Source organism: Antechinus flavipes, chromosome 2 (assembly GCF_016432865.1).
Source record: "Antechinus flavipes isolate AdamAnt ecotype Samford, QLD, Australia chromosome 2, AdamAnt_v2, whole genome shotgun sequence".
NCBI lineage: Eukaryota > Metazoa > Chordata > Mammalia > Dasyuromorphia > Dasyuridae > Antechinus > Antechinus flavipes.
In genome coordinates, this window is record NC_067399.1 from 34448773 (window position 1) to 34475857 (window position 27085).

Below are 27085 nucleotides of genomic sequence, written 5' to 3' on the forward strand. Positions count from 1 at the left end.
CAAGCTCACGCGTGCTCTGGCGCTGCCCCCAAGCCAAAGCTGTATGTGGGCTGCCTGATGGATGTGCACCTCCTTCTCCCACTATGCAATTTCTGTAATATCTTTCATGGTCCTTGATTTTTCATTGGTAAAATGCTATATTGACTCACTATGCTTCCTTTAATAACTCTTTGAGTTATAAAAAATCAGCATTCTTTGTCAACTGCGGTACTCTACACTTTGTAAACACAGAGCATCATCGGAACAATATGGATGCTAACAAGATGAAGCCTCATTTCAGAGAGATTTGAGGTGGTAAAAGCATTGCACAATTTCCCAAATGGAATCCAATCTGCTTTCCTCCTCCCATCCAATCTGGGTCTAGTTCACTGTCCATCTGTAGTTACTGTCCAAGGTTGTATTGGACAAACAGTCCATCTAAGTGCATATCACAGGACAAGAAAGATTTTTACTCACTTGGCTTTTCCCTGAGTTATCACAAATTCTTGATTTAATGTGGATCTTGTCTAAGAGGCTCTGCAATGTCTGGGGCTGAATGCAGTCAAAATAATTTCTTTTTTACCTCTTTCTTTCTTTCTTTTTTTTGCTGAGGCAATTAGGGTTAAGTGACTTGTCCAGGGTCACACAGCTCAGAAGTGTTACGTGTCTGAGGCCAGTTTTGAACTCAGGCCCTCCTGATTTCAGGGCTGCTCTATCTACTCTGCCATCTAGCTGTCCCAATATAATTTCTTTTACAAGAAGGAGAATCTGGAGGACTTCATCATCTAGAGAGAACTTTTTCCATCTGCACTCAGTGCCAGACAATTTCCATTTCAATGTCAAATGCCCATCTGAGAGGTACATCTTCCTCCCTGTTTTATTCTTCACTCAGTATTTACAAGCAGTCCTCTTTGCTACTGTATCTTTCATTCTATCATTTTAATATATGTAAAGGAGACACTTGTTAAGAAGAATCTTTAAGGCACATTTTGATCTACCAAATATAATTTTTTTAAATAATCAAGAGCCCAACAATGGGATCGGTATTCTCAAATCTTTCAGAGAGATTTTTGACTGTAAAGGCAGTTTACTGTATAATAGTTTTTTAAAAGCCTGTTGATTCCCTTCTTAGACACTCAAAGAAAGCTGTTAATAGACTTCTGTGACATCCCCACAGCAGTTAAAGTATTTGCCAGCCAGGATGGTTCTAGGCTCTTTTGGATTTCTTGCAGTAGTGGTTGGTGTCTGTTCTCAAAGAGGACCAACATGACATCATTATGTTCGTGGGTCTGACTGGCTGATTAGACCAATAGGAGCTCAGATCAGACACAAATCTATGAACATCTAGGGCAGATTTTCTAATTTTGCGTTTCCTTTGGGCTAATTCAGTTCTGCTTTGTTCCTAGATCACAGCCCTTCTCTGATGAGGGCCCACCATGCTGGGCGGTCCTGGGCCAGGGTTTCCCATATCATCCAATTGATTCTAAAGTTCTAAGAGAGACCTTGACAGTGCCCTTGTATTGCTCTTTCTGACCACCTTGTGAGCGCTTGCTCTGTGTGTGTTATCCATAAAATAATTTTTTTGGCAAGTGTGCATTTGGCACTCGAACAGTGTGGCCGGCCCAACAGAGTTGAGCTCTCTGCAGCAGAGCTGGAATGCTGGGCAGTTTAGTTCGAGAAAAGACCTCGGTGTCTGGTACTTTATCCTGCCAGGTGATCATCAGGATCCTCCTGAGACAATTCAAATGGAAGTGATTCAGTTTCCCGGCATGGTGCTGGCAGACTGTCCAGGTTGTGTGCCTGTGAAATCTCAGTTAAATTACTTGGGAAACAGAGCTAGCCTGTATTAATGTCTGTGATTTCGTCCATCCAATTTTTCAGCCTATTTAAATGATCTATGTTCAAGGTTTTTTTTTAACTGCACTCCATAGTGTGGCATAAGAGGCAGAATTCTGGGCAGGGTCATTCAGGTCAGGGCTAAAATTCTACCTCTTCTTACACTTACTCACAATATGGCCATGGACCAGTCAATTAACCCATCTGTGTCCAATGCAACTCAGGAAGACTGTCAGTTGTCTCTCTGAATTGGGAAGGAAGTCCCCATACCCATGAAATCCCTGCCATTTCATGGGTTGATGTATATTCTTATCGATGGCCGTCTGATCTGCTAGGTGGCAGAGGTGCCGGGCCCAGGGTCAGGAAGGCCCAAGTTCAAATACAGCCTCAGACACTTACTGGCAGCCTGCTCGCCTTGTTTTATAAAATGGTCTAATACCTGCAGGATTGTGAGGGTCAAATGAGATAACAAACAGCAGCGTTGGGCACAAAGTGAGCTCTACCATGCTGCCGCTCTCACCGCAGACAGCCAGCTGAGACAGCACCCCTACCCTCCAGCTCTGCGCTAACCAGTCGTCTCTCTCATTTTTCGGTGCTCTCCCAGGAGCCCCTGGCGTGCAGCTCACAAACGTTACTCCAGTGCCATCCTTCTGCCTGATTCTTCCCCCTCTTGCCCTGTGTCTGCCCTGACACCACCAGGTACCATAGCACCTGTGGACTCAGCTCGGACATGGCCTCCCCGTGTCCTCACCCTGGACCACAGACGTTGTGCCCGTACTCCTTTCACAAACATTCCCACCAATCAACAAGCTGACCAAGGGTCCCCCCGGAGGGCCCGTCACACAACTGAGTCAGCTGCAGGCTCTCCTGCCTCCCTTCCAAGGAGGACCTACACCCATCCCTCTCTTAGGCTTCTTTCATACTGAGACTCTCAAGAATGATGTGATTTGGGGGCAGCTAGGGGGCACAGTGGGTAGAGCATCAGCCCTGAAATCAGGAGGACCTGAATTCAAATCTAACCTCAGACACTTACCACTTCCTGGTTGTGTGACCCTGGGCAAGTCACTTAACCTCAATTGCCTCAGCAAAAAGAAAGAAAAAGAAAAAGAATGACATGATTTGGCAAACAGGATGGTGAAGGCTCTCTCTCATTTATGCCAAATAAGGACTTAGAAAGGGGAGGGTTTGCCCAGAGAAGAGCAAATCTGAGGGGTCCAGGGTAGATCTCTTCCCACCTGCCCAAGGATCAGACTTTGTTCTGTTTACCACCAGAAGGTGGGACTAGGAGGAAGAAGAGGATTTAGGCCTGATGAAAGAGAGAACTTCCTAATAATTAGAACTTAATAATAATAACGGAACTCGAGCATGCAGCCTCTGTTAGACATCTACAATGTAGAGTGCACAAGATTCCACTGTGCTCATCTGTTAACTATAAAAGAGCATTTCAGTTGGCAGAGCAAAATACTGCTCTCCTTCAAGAACGTGTCTGCCATGAATATGCCAAAATTATACAAGAGTCCTCCAAAGGTATAACGAGAGAGAGAATTTTGATAACCTTTGAATAGAGAAATCAAATAGAGCATAAAATGAGCCAAAGGCAGTGGCCAGGGTCGTGACCGAGGATGTACAGCCAACAGAGCGCAAGTGAAGAGGAATTCCACAACAGCATCAAGGTCCTCCCCACGTTCTTTTTATATGACACGGCGCTAACTGCTACCCAAGCCCTGAGTCTCCTGAAGGAGATCTATGATCCTCCAGAGTTTGGTCTAATTATCCATACCCAAGAAGACCAAGTGGAGGAAAAGTGCCTATTATTCATGCTATGATATGCAAAAGGTCAAACAACCTGTAAAAGTCTAACCATCGACTTTTACGTCTTGGACAGGCGGCAAGAGATAATGAATTTAGCCCAGAATTGAACAGAAAAAGAGTGGTCTGGACTGCCTGTGGGAAACTAAAACATGGGGTCATCTCTGCTAGAAGAATAATGCTGAATGAATGCAAGTTGTGGAACTGCTTGAGCACCAGCAGCTGAGCCCCCTTCCAAGTGTAACAGAGCGGTGTTTAGTGTGTTTAAGCAGGTGGCAACATATTACAGATATATATTCATAGACCATATATAAGTGGTATCAAAGCAATGCATGATCCACAAGGTGGGTTGGTCATGTGGCAAGAGCAAGCCCTACCCTATGCATAGCCTTCACATTCCCTCCATATCCTTATAAGGTCAGAGGCCTTGAAGATGGCCCCATGTACATGATGGGGATAAGCTGGGAAGACATGGAGGAGAAGAGCCCAGAGGGGCAGGTTGTTCCCCCAGAAACCATAGCCACCCACCTGAGATGAGCCCTCTAACGGTGTGCTAGATTCAGTCCTTGAGCCACTAGCTATTAGCCCTCGGCAAAGCAAACCTCTAAAAAGTAATGTTTGACTTCTGGTCTTACACACAATCCTGAGTAGTAACAAAACACCCCCTACTAATACACACTTCTCATGGCCGCTCCGTGGTCCTACGGCCCTGACTGTTTTCTGCGTTCGATGCAGAAGAAGAATGTCTTCTTGTTCCAACTCCTCATCATCCCATCGGCGACATCCCATGGCTGAACAAATATATTTCACCTGAAAAGCAGTAAGCCACGAAAACAATAAGGCACTAATATCCACAGGGGACAGATAAGAAGAGAAGAGAGAAAGTAATAAAATTCTTTGAATCAAAATAATAAGAGTACTAATAGATAGTATTGGAGGTATGCAAAGTATTTAATCTTCACAATGATCCTGTGAGATGGGGGTTATTATTATGATCCTCATTTTAGAGGAAACTGAGATCAAGTGGTTTTCCCAGAATCACATCAAGTTAGCGTCTGAGCTGCGATTTGAAGCTAGGTCTTCTTGAACGTTAATCCAGTGTTCTATTTCCTAGTGAGCTGCCTTCTCAATAATAGTTTTACTACATGTTTTCAGTCAGATTGTTTCACTTGGCACTCACTGTAACTCTGTGAGGGAAAGAGAGTAAGTGTTCTTATCCTTCTTTCACAGAAACAGGTCTTTAGGAGTTAGGAGATGTTACCACATCAGTAAAAAATAAATCTCAAGAATGTTGTTACAGCACCCGTGTTGGTGGTGTCCTCACACACCTAGTGTAACAGCTTAAAACCGTCTCCACATTTTTGCAAAGAAAGCACCTCAGCAGCACTAAATGAAAACCGTCCAAAAAAGGAAAAAAACCCAACAACAATAACAAAACAAAAACGCCCTATTACAGTACCGGCTTATGTAGTGGCACCTGGAATCACAAAGATGAAGATTCCTAGATTTGGAAGGGTCCCCAGAAATCACCTCGTCTTCCCTTGTCCCCCATGACACAAGTGAGGATAATCAGAATCATTGGAAGTGAAGTGACCGTCTTGGGATCAGGCCCAGAGCACAGCTCAGGAGGGCAGGAGGTCCCAATCCCTCCCCCAACCCCTGCAGGTGCCCTGGTGTGGGGCAGGGAAGGCACAGCAAGGAGAATTCCGCCCTCTCACAAAGTTGGAAATGAAGGTAGGTAACAACATCCTCAGCTATGGATTCTCTGTGTGTGGACTTGCCCCTTCTAGTGAGAATCATCCTTATCTTGTGGCTTACAAACCACACAGTTAAAGGATTAAGAAGAGAAGGGCAGTTTTGGAGAGTTTAAATCTTTCCAATCAGCTCTTGCTGCCAGAGATGGTCTAATTTATACTTCTAGGCACAGCCCCTGGGTCTCTGTTTTTGGTCTGTAGGATAATGTTTTTTTTTTTTTTTTTTAAGTTTTCTTAACCTTGCAAATTTCTTGCTAGAATAAATGAGAACTCGTACAATAAAAGCATACCTCAAAGCACACTCTGCTCACTCTGTATTCAAAAGAACATAGAACACTCAACCGCAAACATCTCTCATCTTCAGTACTGTGTTCTTTTGTGCCTTTATCACATCTACTCACTCACCTTTCCACTGTGTGCACTGAGCCCATATGTGGTGAGAGACTTTCCTCCAACCAAAACAACATCATCTCCAAATTTATATGATGACTCCAGCAGAGACTCCACTGTGAAAGGAACTGCTTCCATGCTTTCCCGTTCTCGGTCCCACTGGAAGAGGTCTCCATCCAGGGAAGGAATGATCATCTTATTGCCAAACACCTGAAAAAGTAACATTACTTTTTAAAAGTCAGGAAGTTTGAAACAAAGCTATTAGTAAAGGGTCGGGTCATTTTGACAAAATATCAAACTATGGGCATGAATATTAGGAAAATTAAATAAAGCTATCCAATGTGTTTAATTTTAAAACTACCATCATGTTGGGCAATTATGAGATTGCTTCAAGAATAGGCTATTCTTGAATATGGGTTATGACCCTAGAATGAAATCTTTTGAAAAGAAAAAACATATATATAATGTAAAAGTCACTTAAACTTTATAAAAATCCAATTTTGGGGAAAATATACAGCTTTTTTTTCAGACCAATATGGTAAGTGCTGCCCATTTTCCTCCAACTCCCCCCCCAACACCTCAGATATCTTTATTAAAATTAATAATTTGAGTCATTTTTCTTCTTTTAACAAACATTATACAAAGTTAGCATATGTAAGTCTTTACTAAACACGGAAGAATTACAGATCAGACTATATTGCTTATGCAATTTCTTCTAAATAAGATCCAACAGAAAATAGCATTTAGTCACAAATGTTAGTCTATCCCAAATTTTATTTATTGTTCCTTAGATACTATTTTCAAGTTCATAATAAATTTAGTTTACTTTTATCATACTTAAAGAAAAATCAGTATTCTCTTCCTCAACTGGTTCAGTTGAAACATATTCTAAGCATAAATAGCACTTGGCTCCTTATGTCCCCATACTTAGGTACCAGTTAGAAGCACTGATAAAGTCTAAGATTCTGATTTCTTTTTCATAATTACAAAAGGAAGTCAATAAATTCAAAAGAAAAATGTACTATTCCCCACACTTTAGAAACAGAAAACATCACATCCTCAAAGAAAACATTAATAGAAGAAGAGTACTGAGAACCCAGAGTTCCCAAGTACAAAGGAACATTGGAGTTGTTTATTTTTGAAGCATTTTGCTTATTAGGTTTCACATGATCAAAATAGAATAAGGTATGAAAGTGAGAGAGAGGCAGAATTTCTTAAAATAGGAAATGGTATAGTTTCTGTCAGTCAGCAGAAGGGCCAATCAAAGTATAATCATCTTCCTAGAGGCAGAAGCAGTTTGGTACAAAAGCCTGGGCGCTACACTTATAACTCCAAGGCAAGCCAAAAAACCCTTCAATTTCTTAATCTATGAAAAAATAATTATTTCATCTATCTCCCAGCATTACGGAGAGGATTAAATGTGGTGATTTGTAACCCTTAAGTACTAGATAAATGTCCATAATTACTTTACATAGATAGAAGAGGTAATAGGGCTCTGAGACTGAATCTCGGAGAGAGAATATCAGACATTTGCTAGACTTCTGACCAACTGCGAGGAAAGGCAGACAAGATTAAAAAAAAAATTATTAAGAGCTTCCTGAATCACAGCGAGGCAGAGTGGACAGACGGCCTTGAAGCTGGGATCAAGGTCCATCTTGGACACATACTGCCTGTGCCACTATGGGCAAGTCTCTCCCCCCGAGGCCTTCGAGGGACTCAAAGCCTCTCAGGTTACAAAGAAGGGAGCTGACATGTTAGTTGACAAAGTCATCATCCAAAAAGATCCTGACAGAATAGAAGCTGCTGCTCCAGTCTGCCAAGGTGATAGGTAACAAAGCAGGGAGTGGACAACAAACACAGCCTCGAGAGAGCCGTGTACTCTTTGGGCACTGACATATTTCTGAACCCAGGGAGCCTAACCTAAGCGAGCTAGACACACAGACTTTTTGTTTATCTTGCAGGAAGACAATCACCAGCTTCACAAAAGTAGAGAAAGCCAGCAAGGAAAAGAAAAATGTGGAGGGAGAAGAGAGGGCCAAGGAGAGAAACTCAGTCTGCCACATTAATGGGCAGGAGGAGGAAAAGAAGCTGCTGAAGAAAGTAGAAAAGAAAAGGGAGAGGTAGGATTTGGTGATAAGGTAATCAGGGTCCTCACCATGACAAAATGGTTAAACAGATTTCCAGAGGGTGGGAGAGGAAAAAGAGAAGGGAGGGGAAAGAGGAAGAGGAGGGAGGAAGAAGTCCCCACTTGTGAGACAGGTGCTGCAAGCATGATTATTTCCACACCACAGATGAAAAAATGGAAGCTCGGAGATGAAAAGATGTCTCACAATAAGCACCAGAGCTCTGTCAACTGCAAGGTCAGCATTCATTCCAAGAAGCTATGTCCCCAGAAGCCTGGCAGCCAAGAGCAAGACTCAAGTCTCCTGGAAAAGGAGGTTTTTGGTTGGGTTGTTGTAAAGCAAAGCTTTGGTCTGCAGAGGTTTATCTGAGAAGGAAGACCATCTTGACATCCCCTTGGGATTAAGTAAGAAAAGTCCATAATGAGTGCTGTGGTACCACTGAGGGATCTAATAACTGGATTTTCTGATCCAAGGTCCTCCTAGTGTAGCAGAAGGTTTTATAGTAATTAATTCTAAGTTAGGATCCCGACTCAGCCACTTCTCAGCTACAGGAGAAATGTCAGCTGAGCCTTAGTTTACTCATCTATGAGACAAGGACAATGGTCACTCCTTCATAGATCCCTTTCAAGACGGTGGTCTCCATTCCCTAAGTTTGCCAGCCCGAGCCAGAAGTCAAACCCAAGGCTCCTGCTGGCAAGCCCAGACTTTTCACTACCACATCTCCCTTGGAAACCACATGTACTACTGAGGGAAAGCTCTTCCAGTAAAGTTCTCCTCTCTCATGCTTCTTCCCTTTATTTTTTGTTTTTGTTTTCTCCAGTGGAAATCTTTTCAAAATGGATCACAGCTTTCCTTCCTAACTCTGAGTCATCACCAGAAACAATTCCACAATCTGAACCAGAAAGGATCCCGATGACATCTAGTCCAACTCGCTTATTTTCAGGAGGAGGAAGCAGGCCAGAGCAGTGCCAGAGGCAGGATTCGTAGCTAGGTCCTCTCTCCAAAGTCAGCGGTCTGGACTAATCGGCCCAATACTTAGTACCCACTACTGACGACTCCACCCTTGCTTCTGCCTCCTGCCTCCCTCGTGGGATACCAGCCACCACAGCTTACTGTCCTGCCTCTACTGGCAGCCCCCAATCAGTCAGCAAGCCCTCCCTGAGAGCCTGTGGGCCCCGGCCCCTGAATGTTGCCACATTCTTTGACATGGCAGGCAGGATGGATCTGGGGGAGCATGAATGGACGCAGAGAAGTCACTCAAGACACCCAGCGATGACGAGCAGAAGGAACAACTACCTACCAAAAATCCGAGGTAACCCTCAGAGCAGCCTGAAGCTCAGGCAGTCCTCAAGTGGGAGACAGGAGGGTATGCCCCATTTCCCCTTTGTGGAGGGCAGGGGGCCACAGGTGGGAGAGGAAACCAGATAGGCCCCAGGTAGGATGAGAGAGGGAGTGGGGGGCCCACACGGCGGCACAGCTTCCACTGACAGCCGTGCTAACTTAGAGCTCTGGAGAGCACACACAAAGGTAAGACAGCCCAAGCCCTAGCTCCGAGGCGGGGTGGGGGGCTAACAAGTCACAGAGAAGTCAGCACAAATGAGGAAGAATGAGGTTTAGGGATGGGGGGAATCGCAGACCTCCTGCTGGGAAGGCCGGAGGTGAGGAGGTGGCCCAGTCCAAAGTGGCAGCGGCACCCAGAGTTGCTGAGGGGGACTGTCTCACAGGGCGGAGTGATGGAGAGCGGGCAGTTGGATCAGAAAGAAAGGCTAGAAGCAGATTGTGAAGGACCTTGAGTTCTAGGAGGGCATGCACTTTATCCCAGAAGCCACTGAGACTTAATGAGGGGGGAAGGCCCATGGCCACCTCCACTCAGGCAGGGCGGGGCAGGAGATCCTTAGGAGGAGGGCCTGAAGGAGGTGGAGCAGAGGCCAGCTGCAGATGTGGAGGAGGGAGAATATGGCCAGTACAGAGCCAGGCCCAGCACACCCTCAGTGAATGCTGACTGACGACAACTGCCTGAGCACAAGAGGAGGGGGCGGGGGGATCGAGGATGACTTCTAGGTTGTAGATGTGGGAGCCGGGGGAGACGGGGGCAGAACCAGGGCCGGGAAACCAGATCCCAGGCCCGCTGTAACTGAGTGGAGCCAACGAGCCGACTGCATGGAAGCCTGTCCTAGGAATAAAGCACACGAGCGTTAGCAAGGCTGGTTTGGCAGTTCTGAGGCCTTTTTGGCGTATTTTGGTGGTTTCTTGAGGCCGCTAACATTACAGCAAACAGAGAGGTTGTGAGTGTGGTGGATAAGTTCTCTTATTACCTTTATCCTTTCTAGGGATGTCCTCATTGATATGAGGTTGAAACATATTTTGCTAGAGCTAGCTCAGTGGTGGGGAGACTCCAGGCAAAGTGTGGGAGAGGAGAGGTAGGAGACTGATCCCCAAACTGAAGGTTTCCAGAGCTCCTGCGCTGGCCTCCTGTGTGAAATCCGGCCAGTGTCCGGTGCCCTCCCAGCAAACTGAATGGTTCCATCTGAACTGTCTCAGGAGGATCCCAACAATCCCCTTCTTCAGCCGCACCATCCAGCGTTCCAGCTCTGCTGCAGAGAGAGCAACTTGGGCCGGCCACATTGTCCGAATGCCAAATGTAGACTTGCCAAAAAACGACTGTTTTATGGAGAACGCACACTGGGCAAGCACTCACAGGGTGGTCAGAAAGAGCAATAATACAAGGGCACACTCAAGATCTCTCTTGAGAACTTTAGAAATGATTGCATGGCACAGGAGACCCTGGCCCAGGACCACCCAGCATGGCGTGCCCTCTTCAGAGAAGGGGCTGTGTTCTAGGAGCAAGGCAGAACGGAATTAGCCCAGAAGATACGTGAGACACGCAAAGTTGGAGAATCCGCCCCAAATGTTCACAGGGACTCTGTCCAACTTGTGGCCTAGAGTTCCGAGCTCGTGTTCCCCTGATCAGCCACAGTCGGACACGCCGTTACTCAACTCTAACACAGCGATGTCATTTTGGTCCTCTGAGAACAAAGCTCAACAACCAACATGCTCTTAATGAAGCCAGAGTAAAACCTCAGTGTTAGCTCTGATCTCCATGAGAACAGGAATATTCCCATCCATCTTGTATCTCCAAAGCGGCCAGCACAGTGCTTTGCACAGAATGGACACTTCACCAATTAATCCTCCATATCTCTCACAATTCAGCGCCCATCTCTGTCCATTCCCAGTCATCCCCAGAGTCCAGCCTTCAGTATGAGAGAAGCCTGACTGTCAGAGCTCAAAGATTCTTGCCCAACATCCTCTTTGTGATAGGAAAAGAGAGGCCTAAATAGGGTACAGTATCAACTAATGGATGAAGTCTTACCATGAACACAATCAAGGCTTCCTAAGTGGTCTCTCAGCTGCAAATTTCTCCTTTTCCCAGCCCATTCTACACACTACCAACAGCCTCAGCCATTGACCTTTCTGCAGTTGCCCCACACCTAGCCTATCAAATTCATATTCCTCCTGACCCACTCAAAGCCTGCCACGAGAAGCCTCCAAGTTTATCTTGTGACTTATCTCCCACTTTTCCCCTATACTTACTTATTCTTCAACCAAACTGAACTATTCTTAATTTCCTAAACATGTCTTGTATTTATACTTTCGTACCTTTATTCTGCCTAGATTATCTCCCTCCCAACCCCAACCACTCTATGGTCAAAATCCTGCCCATCCTTAAGGCTTGAGTGAAACGCCACCTTTTTCATGAAGAGCTCTCCTGTTCTGTTGTCCTAGGACACTTAGGATCAGTACGACTCATTTAATACTAGACATCTGCCTGTATGTAAGAACAGGAGGCAGATGCTAATAGAAGGAAGATCTGAATTTGAATCTTGCCTCAGACACTTAAGTGGTGCAACCTTGGCAAGTCATTCAATCTCTCTCTCTTCCAATACGAGGATAATGAGAGCACCTATTTCCTAAGATGGCTGTGAGCAAAGTGCTCTATAAATGTGCTCTTCTTCTTATTGTTGTTATTATTAGTATGCTTATCTTTTCTCTCTCCTCCCTCCCTCCCTCCCTCTCCTTCCCTCTCTCTCTCTCTCTCTCTCTCTCTCTCTCTCTCTCTCACATACACACACACACACACACACACACACACACACACAGAGCTATAAGCAGTTGAATCCACAAACCATCGTGAAGTCCAGTACTTCTGTCTGTTCTGATGACTTTAGGATCTTTGATTACCTCAATTTCCTCTTCTTCGTTTTTTAATAATATTCAAAGGCCATTAACCACTCTACTCTTTCTAACTTTTACTAAAATTTATACCACCACTTTATATTTCATATTCTCTTCCTATTCCATTTTCTTCTTTAAAAACCACAGGTATAACATACAAAGAACTTTTACATATTTCCTCTTCTAGAGATATTTTGGAAAATATCCAACTTCATGTCTGGACAGTTAATGAGCTCAGCTCCAGCCTATTGGATGTACAGCTCAACTGTAATGTGTGATTCCAATTAAAATCTCCTCTATAGCTCTCAGGTTACAATACCTGTACTATCGGCAAACAATAATTTATATATTTAGAATACTTTAGAGTTTATAAAATTTTTTTCCAATCATTATTTCACAGATCTTCTCAACAGCCCTGTAAGGTAGCTAGGGAAGGAACCCCTATTTTTACAGCTGAAGAAACACTAAGAGGAATAATGTAGCTTGCCCAAACTCACTAAGCAAATACTTTAATATCTCCTAACTTATATTACGTAATCTCTTATTTTTATATACATGTCTACATATTTTACATTAAAATACTGAATATGATAGGCATTTAAATTACTCTTGTAATGACATGTAATTCTTTATAGAGAGAAGAAAAAATTGAGTATTATCAATCAAGAAAGGAAGGGATAAAACTTGAAAATTCATTTTAGCTTAGTTCTCCTAAAATTTCCAAGTTCTTCCTAAACAAGTAAAATTTACAGAATTATAAATTCCTTTGGTTCTTGAGTAAGAAGACCATATTAGATAAGAGTGGATTCAGTGAGACAAGATTACCAAGTAGAATGATAAGGTAAATGTAGCAACTCCCCAAAGTCAAGCCAAGATGCTGAGTTTTCCTTTGATCTGACCATGTTCTTCTAAAATGAAAAAAAAAGTTTCACTTATCCTCCATTCTATAGGGCTGTCAGAAATAGACCTAAACAGATCTGAGCCAGAAGGAAAAGTAAAATACTAAAGATTCTGAAAATATTGATCTCATGGATAAATGAGAAAAAAAAAAGTTAAGATTTCCTCAAAAATGCCTTTTTAGAGAAGTGGCAGCTATCCTATATGAGCTATGCAATTTATTTACTTCTGGATTTTTAAAGTCCCCCTGTTGACCTGCCATTCTTTTATTGGGTGCTTATGATGAAGCGTGCAGGTCTGCTAACATTTGCCACCACTGCTATAATGTAAAGAATGAGTTTTCTTTCCCTCCAGCTGTGAACCCAGATGGTGCTTTTCCTGGAAAGCTACAGGAAGCAGCATCAGCATGCACTTCAGGTAGGGAGATGACATCACCCCCTCACAAAAGCATTACCTCACCTCCTAAGCCAAGGAATGAGTCACCCAGAGAGTCAGCTGAAATCTCTTGGTAGAGAAAATGTAGGTTACAGAGATGCATTTTATACATTCCACTGAGCTGTCAGATGGTAAGTAGCTATTTGTTCCAATTCACTGCTCAGCAATACGTCCCCTAATTGTTGAGTGATTTGCTTTTCCCATTAGTCATATTTTTAAATGTTAATGTTTGCTGTTTTGTCCAAAAAAAGGAGAATGCACTCTCACTTTTTTTTTCTTCTTATAAAAATTAAAATTCGCCACATTGGTCAGAAACACAGATGCAAACATCCAATCAGAAAACTCTCTCTGAACTGTCACTGGGTAGCTAAGTGAAGTATTTCACCCTCTATTTCTGAATAAATCAAAAAGCAGAATTGTGTTACTAGGGAAATTCAGCATCTCCATTCTGCTTCAGCAAAGGGAAGCTAGCGCTGGAGTCAGTACTCTAAAGTACAGATGGAACCAAGGACACCAAGGGAAGACACAAAGAAAGCAGGGACCGGTCAGCTATCAGAAGACAAGTGACCACCACTAAACAGAAATACAAAATACAAACTTCACCTAAATGAGAACATGGAATTTCCCCTATCTGTCTGTTATTTCCTCTCTTCCAGTAGGAAGAACACTGTCTTGCCTTTGAGCTCTGACAAGTATTCTGACAATAATCTGCAAAAGCAGTGCTCAGACAGGCAGCATCCTTGACTGTCCCAAAGATGTCTTCAACCCCAGAGTGACTATGGATTTATCTGACATGAAAACAGAATGCTGAGGTATGGCAGGCTCTCCAGGGCTGGCCCCATCTTCCCTCCTTCCCCTTGGCCCACTGGGTGACAGCAGAGTTTCCTTGGGGTTCATGTAATTCATCTCTGCCACCCAATCAAACTCCTGGATGCTCTTGTGTACAGAACACCTTCCTTCCTTAAGGAGGTCAGCATCTGGCCCACAATTTTCTCTGCTCCCCAACTCCTGCCCCGTACCAGGGGACTCCTACCCACAGAGTGACTTGCCCTCCAATTCCCCAACCACTCAGCTCCCCAACCTACTCTGAACTAAGAACCTAAGATCCCCCATGAACTGCTTCCCCATTCCACCTCAGCCACACAAGCCGGTCAGACCCTAATCTTGATTTTCCCACAAATGACCTGTCTTCATTTCATGTCCAAGAATTCTCCGACCAGAGCACTCCATTTCCTACTCCCCCGCAGCCCTACTCTTCAGCCGCCCAGCGATCTCTATCCCCTTGCGTCGGGAGGCAGATTCCCAGGCCGTGTCCCCTGCACTTACCTCTCCCTCCTTTCCCCCCATCTTGACCCTGGGCTGAACCAGTTCTATGCCGTTCTTCTCTCTCATTCTATCACCTCTAACCCCAGCGAGCCTTGGCTTTGAATCGCTGCTCTCCTTGTGTTCTCCCTTACACTCAGACTGTTGAACGAGCTGAAGAAAAAGCTCCTGCCAGTTCTGATCGAATTCACTGCAAATGTGGGTTACCCCCGCCTCAGCCGGGCCCCCCGCTGCTCTCTCCGGCCTCCTCAGCTTCCGCTCTACACCGAGCTCTTCCCATCCTTCCCATGGTTCTCAGACCCCCCATGGCTTTCCTTCCCCTCAGCCCACTCTGCCAGCTGAGCAATCAAGCCACTAGCCATGAGTTCCCTCTTCCTCATCCCCCATCACTCAGATGATTTTGGCCTCTGCTCCTCGCCTCCTTCACCCCTTGTCTCACAGGAAGAGGTGACCTTGCTCCTTACCAAGGCTAACCCCTCAACCTGCTCGGGGGTCCCATGCCACCTGTCTCCCTCAGCAGATTGCTGCCTCAGTCATCCCCACACCATCTCTCTTGGTCCAAGGGCTCCTCCTCTCCTGCCTATAAACATATCCATGTCTTCTCTATCCCCAAATCCCTCAGCTGATCCTTCCATTCTGCTATCACTAACTCTTCTGCCCTTAGTCTATGCTCAACCCTCAAACCAGAACGTTTAAAAGACAGGAGCAAGGGTGACTCATTAATTATCCCATAAGCCTACATCAACACGAATGAGAACATTATACATTTTAAACAATTATCTCTGCCTTCTCTGTGGTTAATAAGAAGGTAGATAGAGTGACTGACAAACTGTACATTGAAATCCTTTCCTCGAAGGCCAGTCACATCAATTTCTTATTTGGCAGTGCACACACTTAAACTAAATTAGTTGGGTTCTCAGCATCCTATTCTGCTATAAGCTAAAACTTTTTCCAGAGGGCTAATAAAGGCAGAATTAAATCAAAGCAATGTTTCACTTCAATAACTAGTAGAAAGACAATTACTTACATGTCCATCTAAATGTAGCCCCACGAGATGATTGACATTCATTTTTCAAGACAGAGAAGTTGCAGTGGTAGTAGTGATAGTCAAGTACAAATTAACTTAATTTCTTCTGATTCAGATAAACATACTACCAAAAGTAATTCACATTACTTTTAAAGTTAACTGTTTAATGTACCAAATTAATACAGAAATTAAAAATATCCTGTACTTGTAGAACATCACAAGTGTCTTTTTGAGACTTATTGAATTTCAATTTACAAGTACAGAAATAATAGCAAACAGCTAACATTTCGATAGCTCCTCCTAAGTGCCAGGAACTGTGTGCTTAGCACTTTACCCACATTATCTCATTTAATTCTCATAACAACCCTCCAAAGCATATGTTATAATTGTGCCCATTTTTAAGTTGAGGACACTGACAGGACATTTAGAGGTGTGACTTGCCTAGGATCATGCAGTCAGGAAGTGTCTGGGGCCAGATCTGAAATCAGGCCTTCCTGACCCTGGATCCAGATATCCACTGTGTCTCAGACTGCTTCAATTCTGTCCAATTTGGAGTGTTTTTATCCTGGACACACTATGTCACTTCATGGGATCTCTCCAAAAGCCTTCAGAAATCACTCGGTCCAGCTTTATCTTAAACAGATGAGTCTGAGAAGGGACTTGCACACCCCAACACCCCGATTGCATCACAGCCTCCCCTGATCCCACAGCCATACATTTTCCCACAGTTTAAAGAAATTTACTATGTTTGAGTACAAAACACGATCATGTCATCAGCCAATAACTGAGTTAATTTTTCCAACATGATAAGAGCTATTGATTTATAAATTACTTATCTACTGTCTACAGGGAAAGAGTAAATTTAGCTATGCAGTAATTAAAGCAGGGAGCAAAATAACTTAAAATTTCCTAAAAACCTATGGTTATAGGGAAAAAAATACAGGCATCTTGTGATAGATCCCTTCTAGAGTATTCATGAGCTCTGATAATTTAAGCACATTATTATTAGCTGACCAGCTTGGCCTTGTGGATAGAGAGCCGGCCTTCAGGTCGGGAGGACCTGAGGTCATACTCCATCTCTGACTCAGACTAGCCAAATGACCCTGGGCAGGTGGCTTCCCTTCGCAGCCTCCTGGTAAACTCTCTCAGACTCATTACAAAGCTCTAACCTGCATTAGCAAAGGAAGGGCCTCCCTGGGAGTTCCTTACACAGATGAACTTACAGATTACATCAACATCAATCAATTCATTAATTAATGACACTAAGTGTTTACAGAAAATCTTTTAAAAGGCTCTTCGAAAACCAACAGCCCTGTCATTTCCTATTTGATTTGGAGACTTAGGAGAAGGGCATCTGAATCCCGTTTTTGCCCTCCCCAATCGGAAACAAACTCATGTCTCATTGGGATGAGCTGTCCCTGAATTAAATCAAAACCCCAAACAAATGCTACCTATGGCCTCAAAATCTAAGGGGCTTGGCACTGTTCCTGTTTTAAAATTAGAAAAACCCTCTGCATTCTAACCAAGGGATAAATAAATGGCGAGTTTTCTGTTAGGGGGAAACTGATGTGGTTCTACTTCAACAAGTCTGCCCAATGGGAGGCTGTTCTTCTTTACACCCCGTCAGTGGTTGACATAATCCACTGCCTCTGAACCACACCATGCAAGACCAAGTGATCTCTTCACCAAGAAGCAGCACGGCCTCAGTGGAGGACAGCCTTAGAGCCACAAGAACCTAGGGTCCCTTCTAGTATCGCAAGGGATATGATTCTGGGAAAGTCCTTTAATCTCTGAGCCTCAGTTTTCTAATCTGAAAAATGGTGACAGTAGCTCCTACTTCACAGGGTTGAGAGGCAGATCCAATTAACTAATATATGCAAAACATTCAGCAAAGCTTAAATGTTACATAAATACCAGTCACCACAATTATTGCCACCAAAAGGGACAAAGCATGTTAGATCATCAGTTATATTTCATCTGAATTAAGCTACCTTAATGTGGCTAGTGGAGAGAGTACAGAGCTAGAGTCAGAGAAAACTCATCCGAATTCAAATTCAGCCTCAGACACTTACTAGCTCTTTGACCTTATTTGCCTCAGTTTCCTGGAGCTGCAAAAAGAAATGATAAACCCTTCCAGTATCTTTGCCAAGAAAACTCCAAATGGGATCATGAAGAGTCAGACACAAATAAACAACTGAACACTAAAAAAATAAATCCATGTCAGGAGGAAAAGCCAGGCCAATCAGAACTGTTTTCCAAATAATTATCTTCCCACAGCATACATTTCAACTCCAAACATCAGGCAATAGAACATATATTCTGTAACAGAAGATTATGTGTGTAATAGAACATATGGCCTATAATAGAATATTCATATACAACAGAACTGTCGATCTCTTATTCTCTATTGTGTTTCATCAACATTATCAAGCACAGGTTACCGCAAAGTAAGAACACACTTTTGTGCCCACTTTGAAGCTGGGTCAGCTGGGGATGAACACGTCAGGTAAGCACACTGCCGTCTCTGGAGCATGTAGGCAGAGGGGACTTCTCTACAGCACCTGTTCAGGAGTTTGAGCCACTGACTGTCAAAAGACTTTCCTAATCAAAATCTTTGAGAGGAAACCACCATCACTGCTTTATTTCTTCCTCTCTAAGCCCTCTCACTCTTCTACCAGAAAGCACATACACAATCCCACCATGCCTGCTCCCTCTCTTGATATTCTTCAGCCTTCTCATCCTAGGGTCCTCATGAAGCTACACTAGGAGAGCCCTGAGGAGGCCGTCAGAAAGTCATTAGAAAGTACATAACATATAAATGTATTTCCATTCAGCAGGTATTTGTGAGTGTTTACGAAGCACAAGACACATAAATAGGAAATAATAAATTAATCATAATGTGGGATAGGAAAAAAGGCACAAGAAAAGATAGAAATATAGTGATATGAAAGATCTAAAAAAATGAACAATTATTTCCAACTTCAGATGACCAGAGTAAACTTTAATGAGAAATTGAAGAAAAAGCAGAAAGGAACAAAAGGATATTTCAGGTACAGGGAGCAGATGAGAACAAATTTGGCAGTCGGAATCCTGTGAGAAGTAAAATAGTCAAGTAGTTGAGTCTGGTTGAGGCAAAATGCACATGGAGGGGCATTATTAGGCAACAAGGCTGGAAATCCAGGGAAGTCCCTGAATGCCTGAACAAGGAGACAGCCTGAATAAGTCACAAATGACTTGCTGTCACTAGAAGTCCCTAAGTGCTAGATATCAGTAGGGACATCAATGGAATGGCAGGGCTCATAACTCAGATTTAGAGAAATAATTTAAGGTTTTACAAAATATTTTCCTCAAACAACTTCCTGAACTTGATCAAACAATTATCACTATCTTTTAAGAGACTAAGTGGCCAGCCCATTGTCATACATCTGGTAAGCCTCCAAGCCAAGATATAAACTTGGGGCCTCTCAATTTCATGTCTAATGTTCAATGATGATTTTGCTGAGGCTGATGAGGTTAGTTGGGATGTGACTCTTTGCAATCCAATGCAGGAAGGCAAAATTCTTTCTGAGCTTTTAAAGTTCTGGTTGGACCAGATATGGCAGTAGGTGACAATGGCCTTTTCATTCATGCAAAGTAAATAAGGAAAAATGGTGAAAAGCTACGCTCTCCACACACCTCCATTCTATGCATTCAAAGTGTGTATTTATGATCATGCCGATCTTTGTAGATGTTAACTAAGAGCATTAAATGTCAAGACTTAAATGGTAACGAATAAGTAAAAGCAGCTTTTCTCTGTGGCCCCTCCAGCTGGAAAATGAGGTAAAGGTTTCCAGGGGTCTCAGAAATTAAAAGGGAACACAGGAAAGAACAGTCAGTGAAAAGAAAAATCTCTTCAGCAAGTTAGAAATAATAAGATCACTTTTTTGAAGTGACTGGTCCAGGAATGACTCCTAGACTGGACTGTGAGGAACAAATGGGGAATAAAAATGGGAACTTCTGTATCCTGGAATGGTTAGTGGCATCACAAGTAAACCCCATGGAAACCAGGACAAAGTGAAACTCACAAAAGAATAAATACTTCCTGGATAACAGCGTAAAAATATAGGCCAGGCAAGAAGTAAATCTAGATCATTGATTGGACCTCTATTCAAAGAAAGGAAGCTTTCATTAAATAGAATTCAAATTCATTGTAAAGTGCTTAACAAACCTTAAAATGTAACAAAATTTGAGCTACTGTGATTATTATCATTACTATAAATAGTATTAAACTTTTACACATTCACATAGCTCTAAAATTAGTTTTACCGAACTCAACAAGTACAGATCCTAGATTGGGAAAAATCTCAGTCGCCATTTTGTCCAGCCAGTATCTGACCGAGAATCTCTTCTAACCCCCATTGTTCATCTTAGCATTCTCACTGTGAGTTCCTTTCCTGAGTCTCTCTTAAAAAAAAAAAAAAAAACAAAACCATAGTTTGCTTCTGACAATCTTCTATGACTATGAAGAACTGGACAGGGAAGACCTGCCACCTCAAGGTCATAGGTAGGGACTTGAATTTCTTTGGGGGGTGGAGGGGGTGGGAGGATGGCAATAAAGACAGGGAATCTACCATGTTATTACAGGCAACTTATTACTTTCAGATTTTTTTCATTTTTACTTCTTGCAGATGAAAATCTGTATTACTCAAATGATTATCTCAAGACTCATTCTCCATCTGGACAAGAGTTCGATATAGTCCATTAAAGTAAGGGAATCTCTTGGTACATAAGTTGGTATGTGGGGACCTTTCCTAAAAGCAAAAACTCCCCATGTTCTATACAATCTATTGTGAGAGAGTAGAATGGTGGATCTAAAACAGATTACATAAACCAGAGATGGTGAGACAAAGGAACATGGGGAAGATGCAATTTTATTTTAGCAGAAGTAGTTAATCTAGGTGCATTTGAAAGTGAGCTACTGAACATGCAGTTTCTCCTGTAGAAATACACATATGCACAAGTACGTTGGTGACAGGGGGCAGGTGGGGTCCACTCCGAGTTCATGCAAACAAACAACTCAGCTTCCTTTTCTAGGCACATTCTTGGTTTGCAAACACAAACATGCTTTGCACCACTCTGTAACGTTACCTCAGGTGAACAGCAGCTTACAGTCTTCTAGCAGGGGCAAAGTCCTATGTTTGCTGATCATCTCTTAAGTCTCGCTTAAAGGAAAACCAAACACAACCCCAGGAAGCCCAAATAAAATCAGATTTAGTTGTAATTAATTTGCATATAGCATCTGAAAATCTTAATGCACTTTACAATCAAAATGTGTGACAATTGGAAGTTAACATTGAAAAAGCATACCCAACATGAGCCTTAGTCCCCAGGAAATCTTGCACAGCTTCTCACCTACCCTATAGCCATAAATTAGAACACATGCAAGAAATACAGGGAGTAGGTTCTGTATAACATTCTCCCCAGGGGAAACCGTCTGGCTTGTTTTCTGGAGAAAAAAGTGAAGTCGTGTCCCATATCCTGTTCCACAGCCCCAGTGGCTGTGTGAAGATGGTGGCTTTCTAATGAATGGGAATCATCTATGGCCAGGATCATTGTCAGTGAGACACAGGTTCAAGGATTGAGTGAGACAGGTACTAGCTGTGGACCACGGGCAAGTCACTTAACTTCTCGCTGTTACACAGAGCCCTCCGGCTCTACCACTGCTGCCAATCTGGATTGCTGAGGAAGTTTCCACATACAGAGTTCCCTGTTCTGATGGAGTCACAGATCCAGCCAAAGACTCCTTGCCTACCTCCCCTCCCCTGCCCTGGTCTATAAATTACAAATATATAATTATTTCCAGAATTTTGTTATCTGTTGATTGTCTTTTTGTCCATCAAGAAACTTCAAAAATTTGGGAGTGAAATCAAGTATGAGAAAACTGAAATTACCCCTAACTCTGGGCATAGAAATTGTTTCAGGAAGACCAAAAGAAGCCCTCTCTTTGGGAGCAGAGGCACAGGAACCAATAGAAGGAAGTATAAGGATAAGAGCTATTACTTGCTCCTCTTCACTCCTTACTTAAGTGTAGACATTTTATATGGACAATAACATGGGTCAGGAGAGTGACTGATTTAAACAAAGAAAGGTGTTCCCAGAGACATTCAAAGATTTGTTCAAGAAAAAGAATATGGATTAAAATTCAGTCCTTCTGAAAGAAAAATAGATTCTTCTGAAATGACATTGTAGGGAGTAAAGAGAGGCCTGTGAAATAATAGAGAAATATCTATAAGGCTTTAAAACATGGATTTCCAACCAATAAAACTCAAGAGTTTTGTTGTTCTAATGCAGACATGATTCTTAGAAGCCCTGAGATAACCCTAATAAACTGCATATCCACTATAAAAAAAACTAGACCAAAATGTTATAGAAAAAAAAGTCTTACCTCTGGTTTGCTGAGGCTGGATGACACCAGGGAGCCAGACCCTACATCTAAATCCCATTGTTTTCTACCATGATTGTCAGGATCCAAGGCAGCAATTCGTCCATCCAATGTACTGATAATCACCAATGATCTATAATTTTAAAAATAAGCCACTAGTCAAAATTTTAAAGAATTATCAAGAAAACATTTAATACATAAAAACATTCAACCCTAGCAAGCCCATTTAGAGACAGGAAACAAGAATCTTTGAAGGGAGAAGAAGGCAGCAACATGATCATTTTTAATATTGAGATAGAATGACCAAGACAAGTGCTCATGGCCCATGATCCAGATGGGCCTACAATCAACACAGACCCAGGATCAAGATAGGCATTCATGGCCCTAGAACCATTATCAGCTAGAATCAAGACCAGGTGTTCATGGCCTAAAATTAGGTTAGGGACTTAAGATAGGCATTTAGGAAAAGAAGAAGTAAATCTTTTTTTTTTTTCCTTTCACCTTTTCCTGATTAGTTTGCAAGTTATAAGTTTGCCTTGTATTCATTTGTTACAAAAACTGCATATTCAATCACCAATACAAAAAATGATTGGGCAAATATTCCATTTATATCCTTTTCTAAAATACAATATTTTAAATAACAAATTCAACAAATCCACACTTTTCAAAGATTTCATAGATTGTAGTTCAAAAGATAATTCCCTTTTAAAAGATTTATTTTGAACCTGAAGACCAAATAAAACAGGCACTTTCATACACACAAACACACACACACACAACACAGAAAAGAGGATTATATTTAAAATTTTCTATCTCTATCATGTTGTTTTCTATTTAAGTTTCAAAGTTGTCCCTTGTCTGTGAGAAGCTAATTCTCCATGCAAGAGGTTAATTTTCTTTTTCTTTTTTTTTTTTGTTGTTAAGGCAATTGGGATTAAGTGACTTGTTCAGGGCCACTCAGCTAAGAAATGTTAAGTGTCTGAGGCCAGATTTGAATTCCGGTCCTCCTGACTTCAGGGCTGGTGCTCTAGTCACTGTGCCATTCACCCTAAGAGGTTAATTTTCTACAAAACATCTTTTAATTTTTGAAAAATATAAACTTCACCAATAATAGGCAAATAAATAACAGAACTTAACCAGTGAAGAATAACAGCAAAAATTCCCTCCATGATCTCAATACATCTTCCTAAAAATAGATCAAGTAAATTAATATTTAGATTTTTAAAAGATCTTCAAATCTCCAACTCTTTCCACTTCAGAAACAGGAAGGCAATTTAGTCCCAACTAACAATATTAACCTCCAAACCAATCGAAGGAGGCAGTTTTGTAATATCAACTCAATTTTATTTCATTCAGTACACTACAGATCCATTATTTTCCTAGCATTTCACTGACTGGAGCAGAATACCTATGGCAAATTGAAATGCTGAACTGCAATTTACTGGAATTATGGCATTTTTTTTTCACAAGTGGAAAAAAGCACAAGATTCTGGCACTCAAAAATTTATCAATCTGAAGAGATTACCCTCACATATAAACATATCAATTCTCTTTATATGCATAAGTACATGTTTTAATGAAGATTTGGGGTGTAATATTTCAAATCAAGAGCAGTAATTGTTACCAACTTCCATTAAAAATCTGCTCTGGGTGTGGTTGAATAAAAAATTATAGCATGATTTTCCAATTAGTAAAGTCATTTTAGTTATTTAATATTAAGTCATTTTATACCATATGCCTAGGTATAATTGAGTATCTTTTTAAAGAAATCTTTTTTTTATCTTTTATTACCTAATTTAACTAAGGTATGTAGGAATTTAAGTAAAAAAGCTAGCTTCCTAAAGCAGGATCACTATGACCAAAAATCCTACTCTCTCTTTGGCTAGAAACTTTCATTTAACCCTTCTACTTTCTCCTTATGATTTACTGAGGAAACATTTCCATTTGACTTACCAAGTTCCCCGCTTCTTTCTTATCCTTATGAAAAGCAAAGAGAAAAAATCCACAGAGCCTAATTTTTACTGTGCTAACAGTTGTTTTATTTTCCTAATCTTCATATTCCAAGCATTTTCCCTCACAAAGTTGGAGGAGTTACTTTTTCTTTAGAAATTAAGACCTGTTTCATAGATGCTCTGGATTCTCTTAACCTCAAACTAATGAATGTAGGTCTAATTAAGTGCCAAAACAACAACAACAACAACAACAACAACAAACAAACCCAATGTTTATTACATTTAAAAAAATTAATTCTTGAAAAAGACAAGAAAAAGCTTTTTGTTATTATTTAAAACCCCTTAAAAACTTAAATTAAGTCAAATTCTCAACCACAACCTTCTATTTCTACAAAGTTACCAGATATATTTTTTCAACTAATAAAATGAGGAAAATAAAAGTGTGTTTTATAAATCTAATCAGAATGGGCAAATAAAAAGTCAAACTAAGAAACTGCAAGTTCTTTGAAACATATTCAATATAGTACTATGAATTCTTGGGCAACTTAAGCATTTTGTGCTCTAGGGGGCAGGCAACTCTCTAAAACTCACCATCAGTCGCTAAAAAAGCCCTGCCTTGATAGAAAGAGATTTCTTTGGACTTTTACACTAATGAAATCACAATCTTTCCCTATATTTTTGTGTATTTCTGTCTTAATTCTAGACTAACTAGAACAACAAGATAGGTATTAAAAAAAAAAATTAAATCTTAGCACTGGAAGACCATTTTAGACATAAGCATGATACAGAACTAGAGCCATAGCCCCACATGCCCTGGCCAGCAGCCCAACCTTTGTAAATAATACAGCTAGAACCCAAATACTAGCCTGATTTTTTTTTGGGGGGGAAAAGGGAGGGTACAGGCACTATTAGCCAACTGCTCCAGCCAAACAAAACACTCAGCATTCTCCTTCATATATCTCTAGAGGTACACCTGGAGAACAAAGTGAATCAACTAAAGGCACATTACAACAAAGTTCAATTAACTGGCTATTTGGATAGCAGTAACCTTAATCTTAATCAGTGCCATTTAATTCCTTTTTTTAAAAAAAATTATTTTATTAAAGCTTTTTATTGACAAAACATATGCATGGGTAATTTTTCAACAATGACTCTCGCAAAACCTTCGGTTCCAAATTTTTCCTTAACCCCTTCCCTTAGATGGCAGGTAGTTCAATACATGTTAAATATGCTAAAATATATGTTAAATCCAACATATTTATACAGGTATCTTGCTGCACAAGAAAAATCGGATTTAGAAAGAAAAAAACCTGAGAAGGAAAACAAAAATACAAGCAAACAATAACAGAATGAGAATGCTATATTGTGGTCCACACTCAGTTCCCATCATCTTCTCTCTGGTGTATATGGCTCTCTTTGTCACTGGACAATTGGAACTGGTTTGGATCCTCTCATTGTTGAAGAGGGCCACGTCCAGAGTTGATCATCATATAGTATTGTTGTTGAAGTATATAATGGTCTCCTGGTTCTGCTCAACTCAGCATTAGTTCATGTAGGTCTCCCCAGGCCTCTCTGAAATCATCCTGCTGGTTGTTGCTTACACAACAATAGTATTCCATAGAATTCATTTACCACAATTTATTCAGCCATTCTCCAGCTGATGGGCATCCACTCAGTTTCCAGTTTCTTGCCACTACAAAAAGGGCTGCTGCAAACATTGTTAGTGCCACTGAATTTCTACCAAATCCAATTAAATTTCACAAACATTAAATGCCCCAGTTGGATTCTTCTAGGACACTTCATGTGATTCTTTTCTTTGACCCACTAACTCTACCATATATCAGGCTCCTTGAATACTTGAAGTACCCTCCACTCCAGTAGATTATAATTCCATTAAGAAAGAGGTTAATTTTTTTCATTTTTGTAGTCCCTGAACAGAGCAGAATGTCTCATACAATGTTCCCTAAACAAAATTATTTTATTTTCAACATAACTGATGAATGAAATGAAAGAAAAGTATTTCTACAAGCTGCCCTCAATTAGAGACCCCAGTATGTAGAATGTTAGATATTAGATTTGAGTATCATCATAGACCCAAATGGAGCTGGCAGGTTATGGGCAGTCAGTAACATCAACTAGAATGGATCTACCCAAAGGGTATGAAAAGTGCCTGCTGTTTAGATCACAGTGGCAAGACCGGCCCCTCAGCTCAAAGAGGTGATTCCCAAAGGGAAAAGGTGGAGGCGAGCGGAGCAGAGTACCTGCAGAACCCTAGGCCAGGCCTGGTGGCCCTACTACTTAGAACAAGACAAACCCTTAAACCTAAGCTGACAGTGTCTCGAGTTGTCAATCTGGAAATGGCTGAACCTCTGAAGAATCAACTCCATGGGTGCCTGGGGCTCAATAGTGAGAGGGTGGAACAGGAGAAAGAAGCCTCCTTCCAACGATCACCTGTAGACAAGGGCTAAAGATTCAGCTTTCAGGAGATGGGTGGTCAGAAAGGTGGCAGGCCAGGCTAAGAACTGGAAGGAAGGTCAGAGGAAACTGTAGCTGAAGGAAGGTCAGAGGAAACACTGTAGCTGATGGGTTCCAAGGAAGATAGGGACGGGGCTCCAGTAGAGCCCCAGCACCCACAAAGTAGAGAGGCTCAGCAGCAGGTGGGGGGCAACGTGGGAGCAACAGGCAACAGCACAGAGAGAAGCCAGCTCCATGACAAAGAGGCACAGACCTCCTCAAGAACCCAAGTGTGAGCAACTGATGCTGAGCTGCACACTATGGCGGGTCTGGATGCCCCAGACCGTTCCTGCTCAGAGAGCACAGAGAAGAGCATCCAAGGCAGCCCGTGGGCCCAAGAGTGCATAGACCAAGCCTTCCTTACATGGCCCCAGCCAATCATGCAGCCTGTC

The 27085-nt window shown here is 41.9% G+C and overlaps 1 protein-coding gene across 1 annotated transcript in view; it reads right to left on the reverse strand.

Moving 5' to 3' along the window:
• EIF2AK3 (eukaryotic translation initiation factor 2 alpha kinase 3) overlaps nt 1-27085 on the reverse strand; it is a 70062-nt gene that overhangs the window by 29990 nt on the left and 12987 nt on the right. Inside the window, exons 2-4 of the mRNA XM_051974415.1 lie at nt 22231-22360; nt 5784-5978; nt 4304-4434 (exon numbers count right to left, since the gene is read on the reverse strand). Of these exons, the coding sequence (XP_051830375.1) occupies nt 4304-4434; nt 5784-5978; nt 22231-22360 (456 nt within the window). The remainder of the gene's footprint in view (nt 1-4303; nt 4435-5783; nt 5979-22230; nt 22361-27085) is intronic.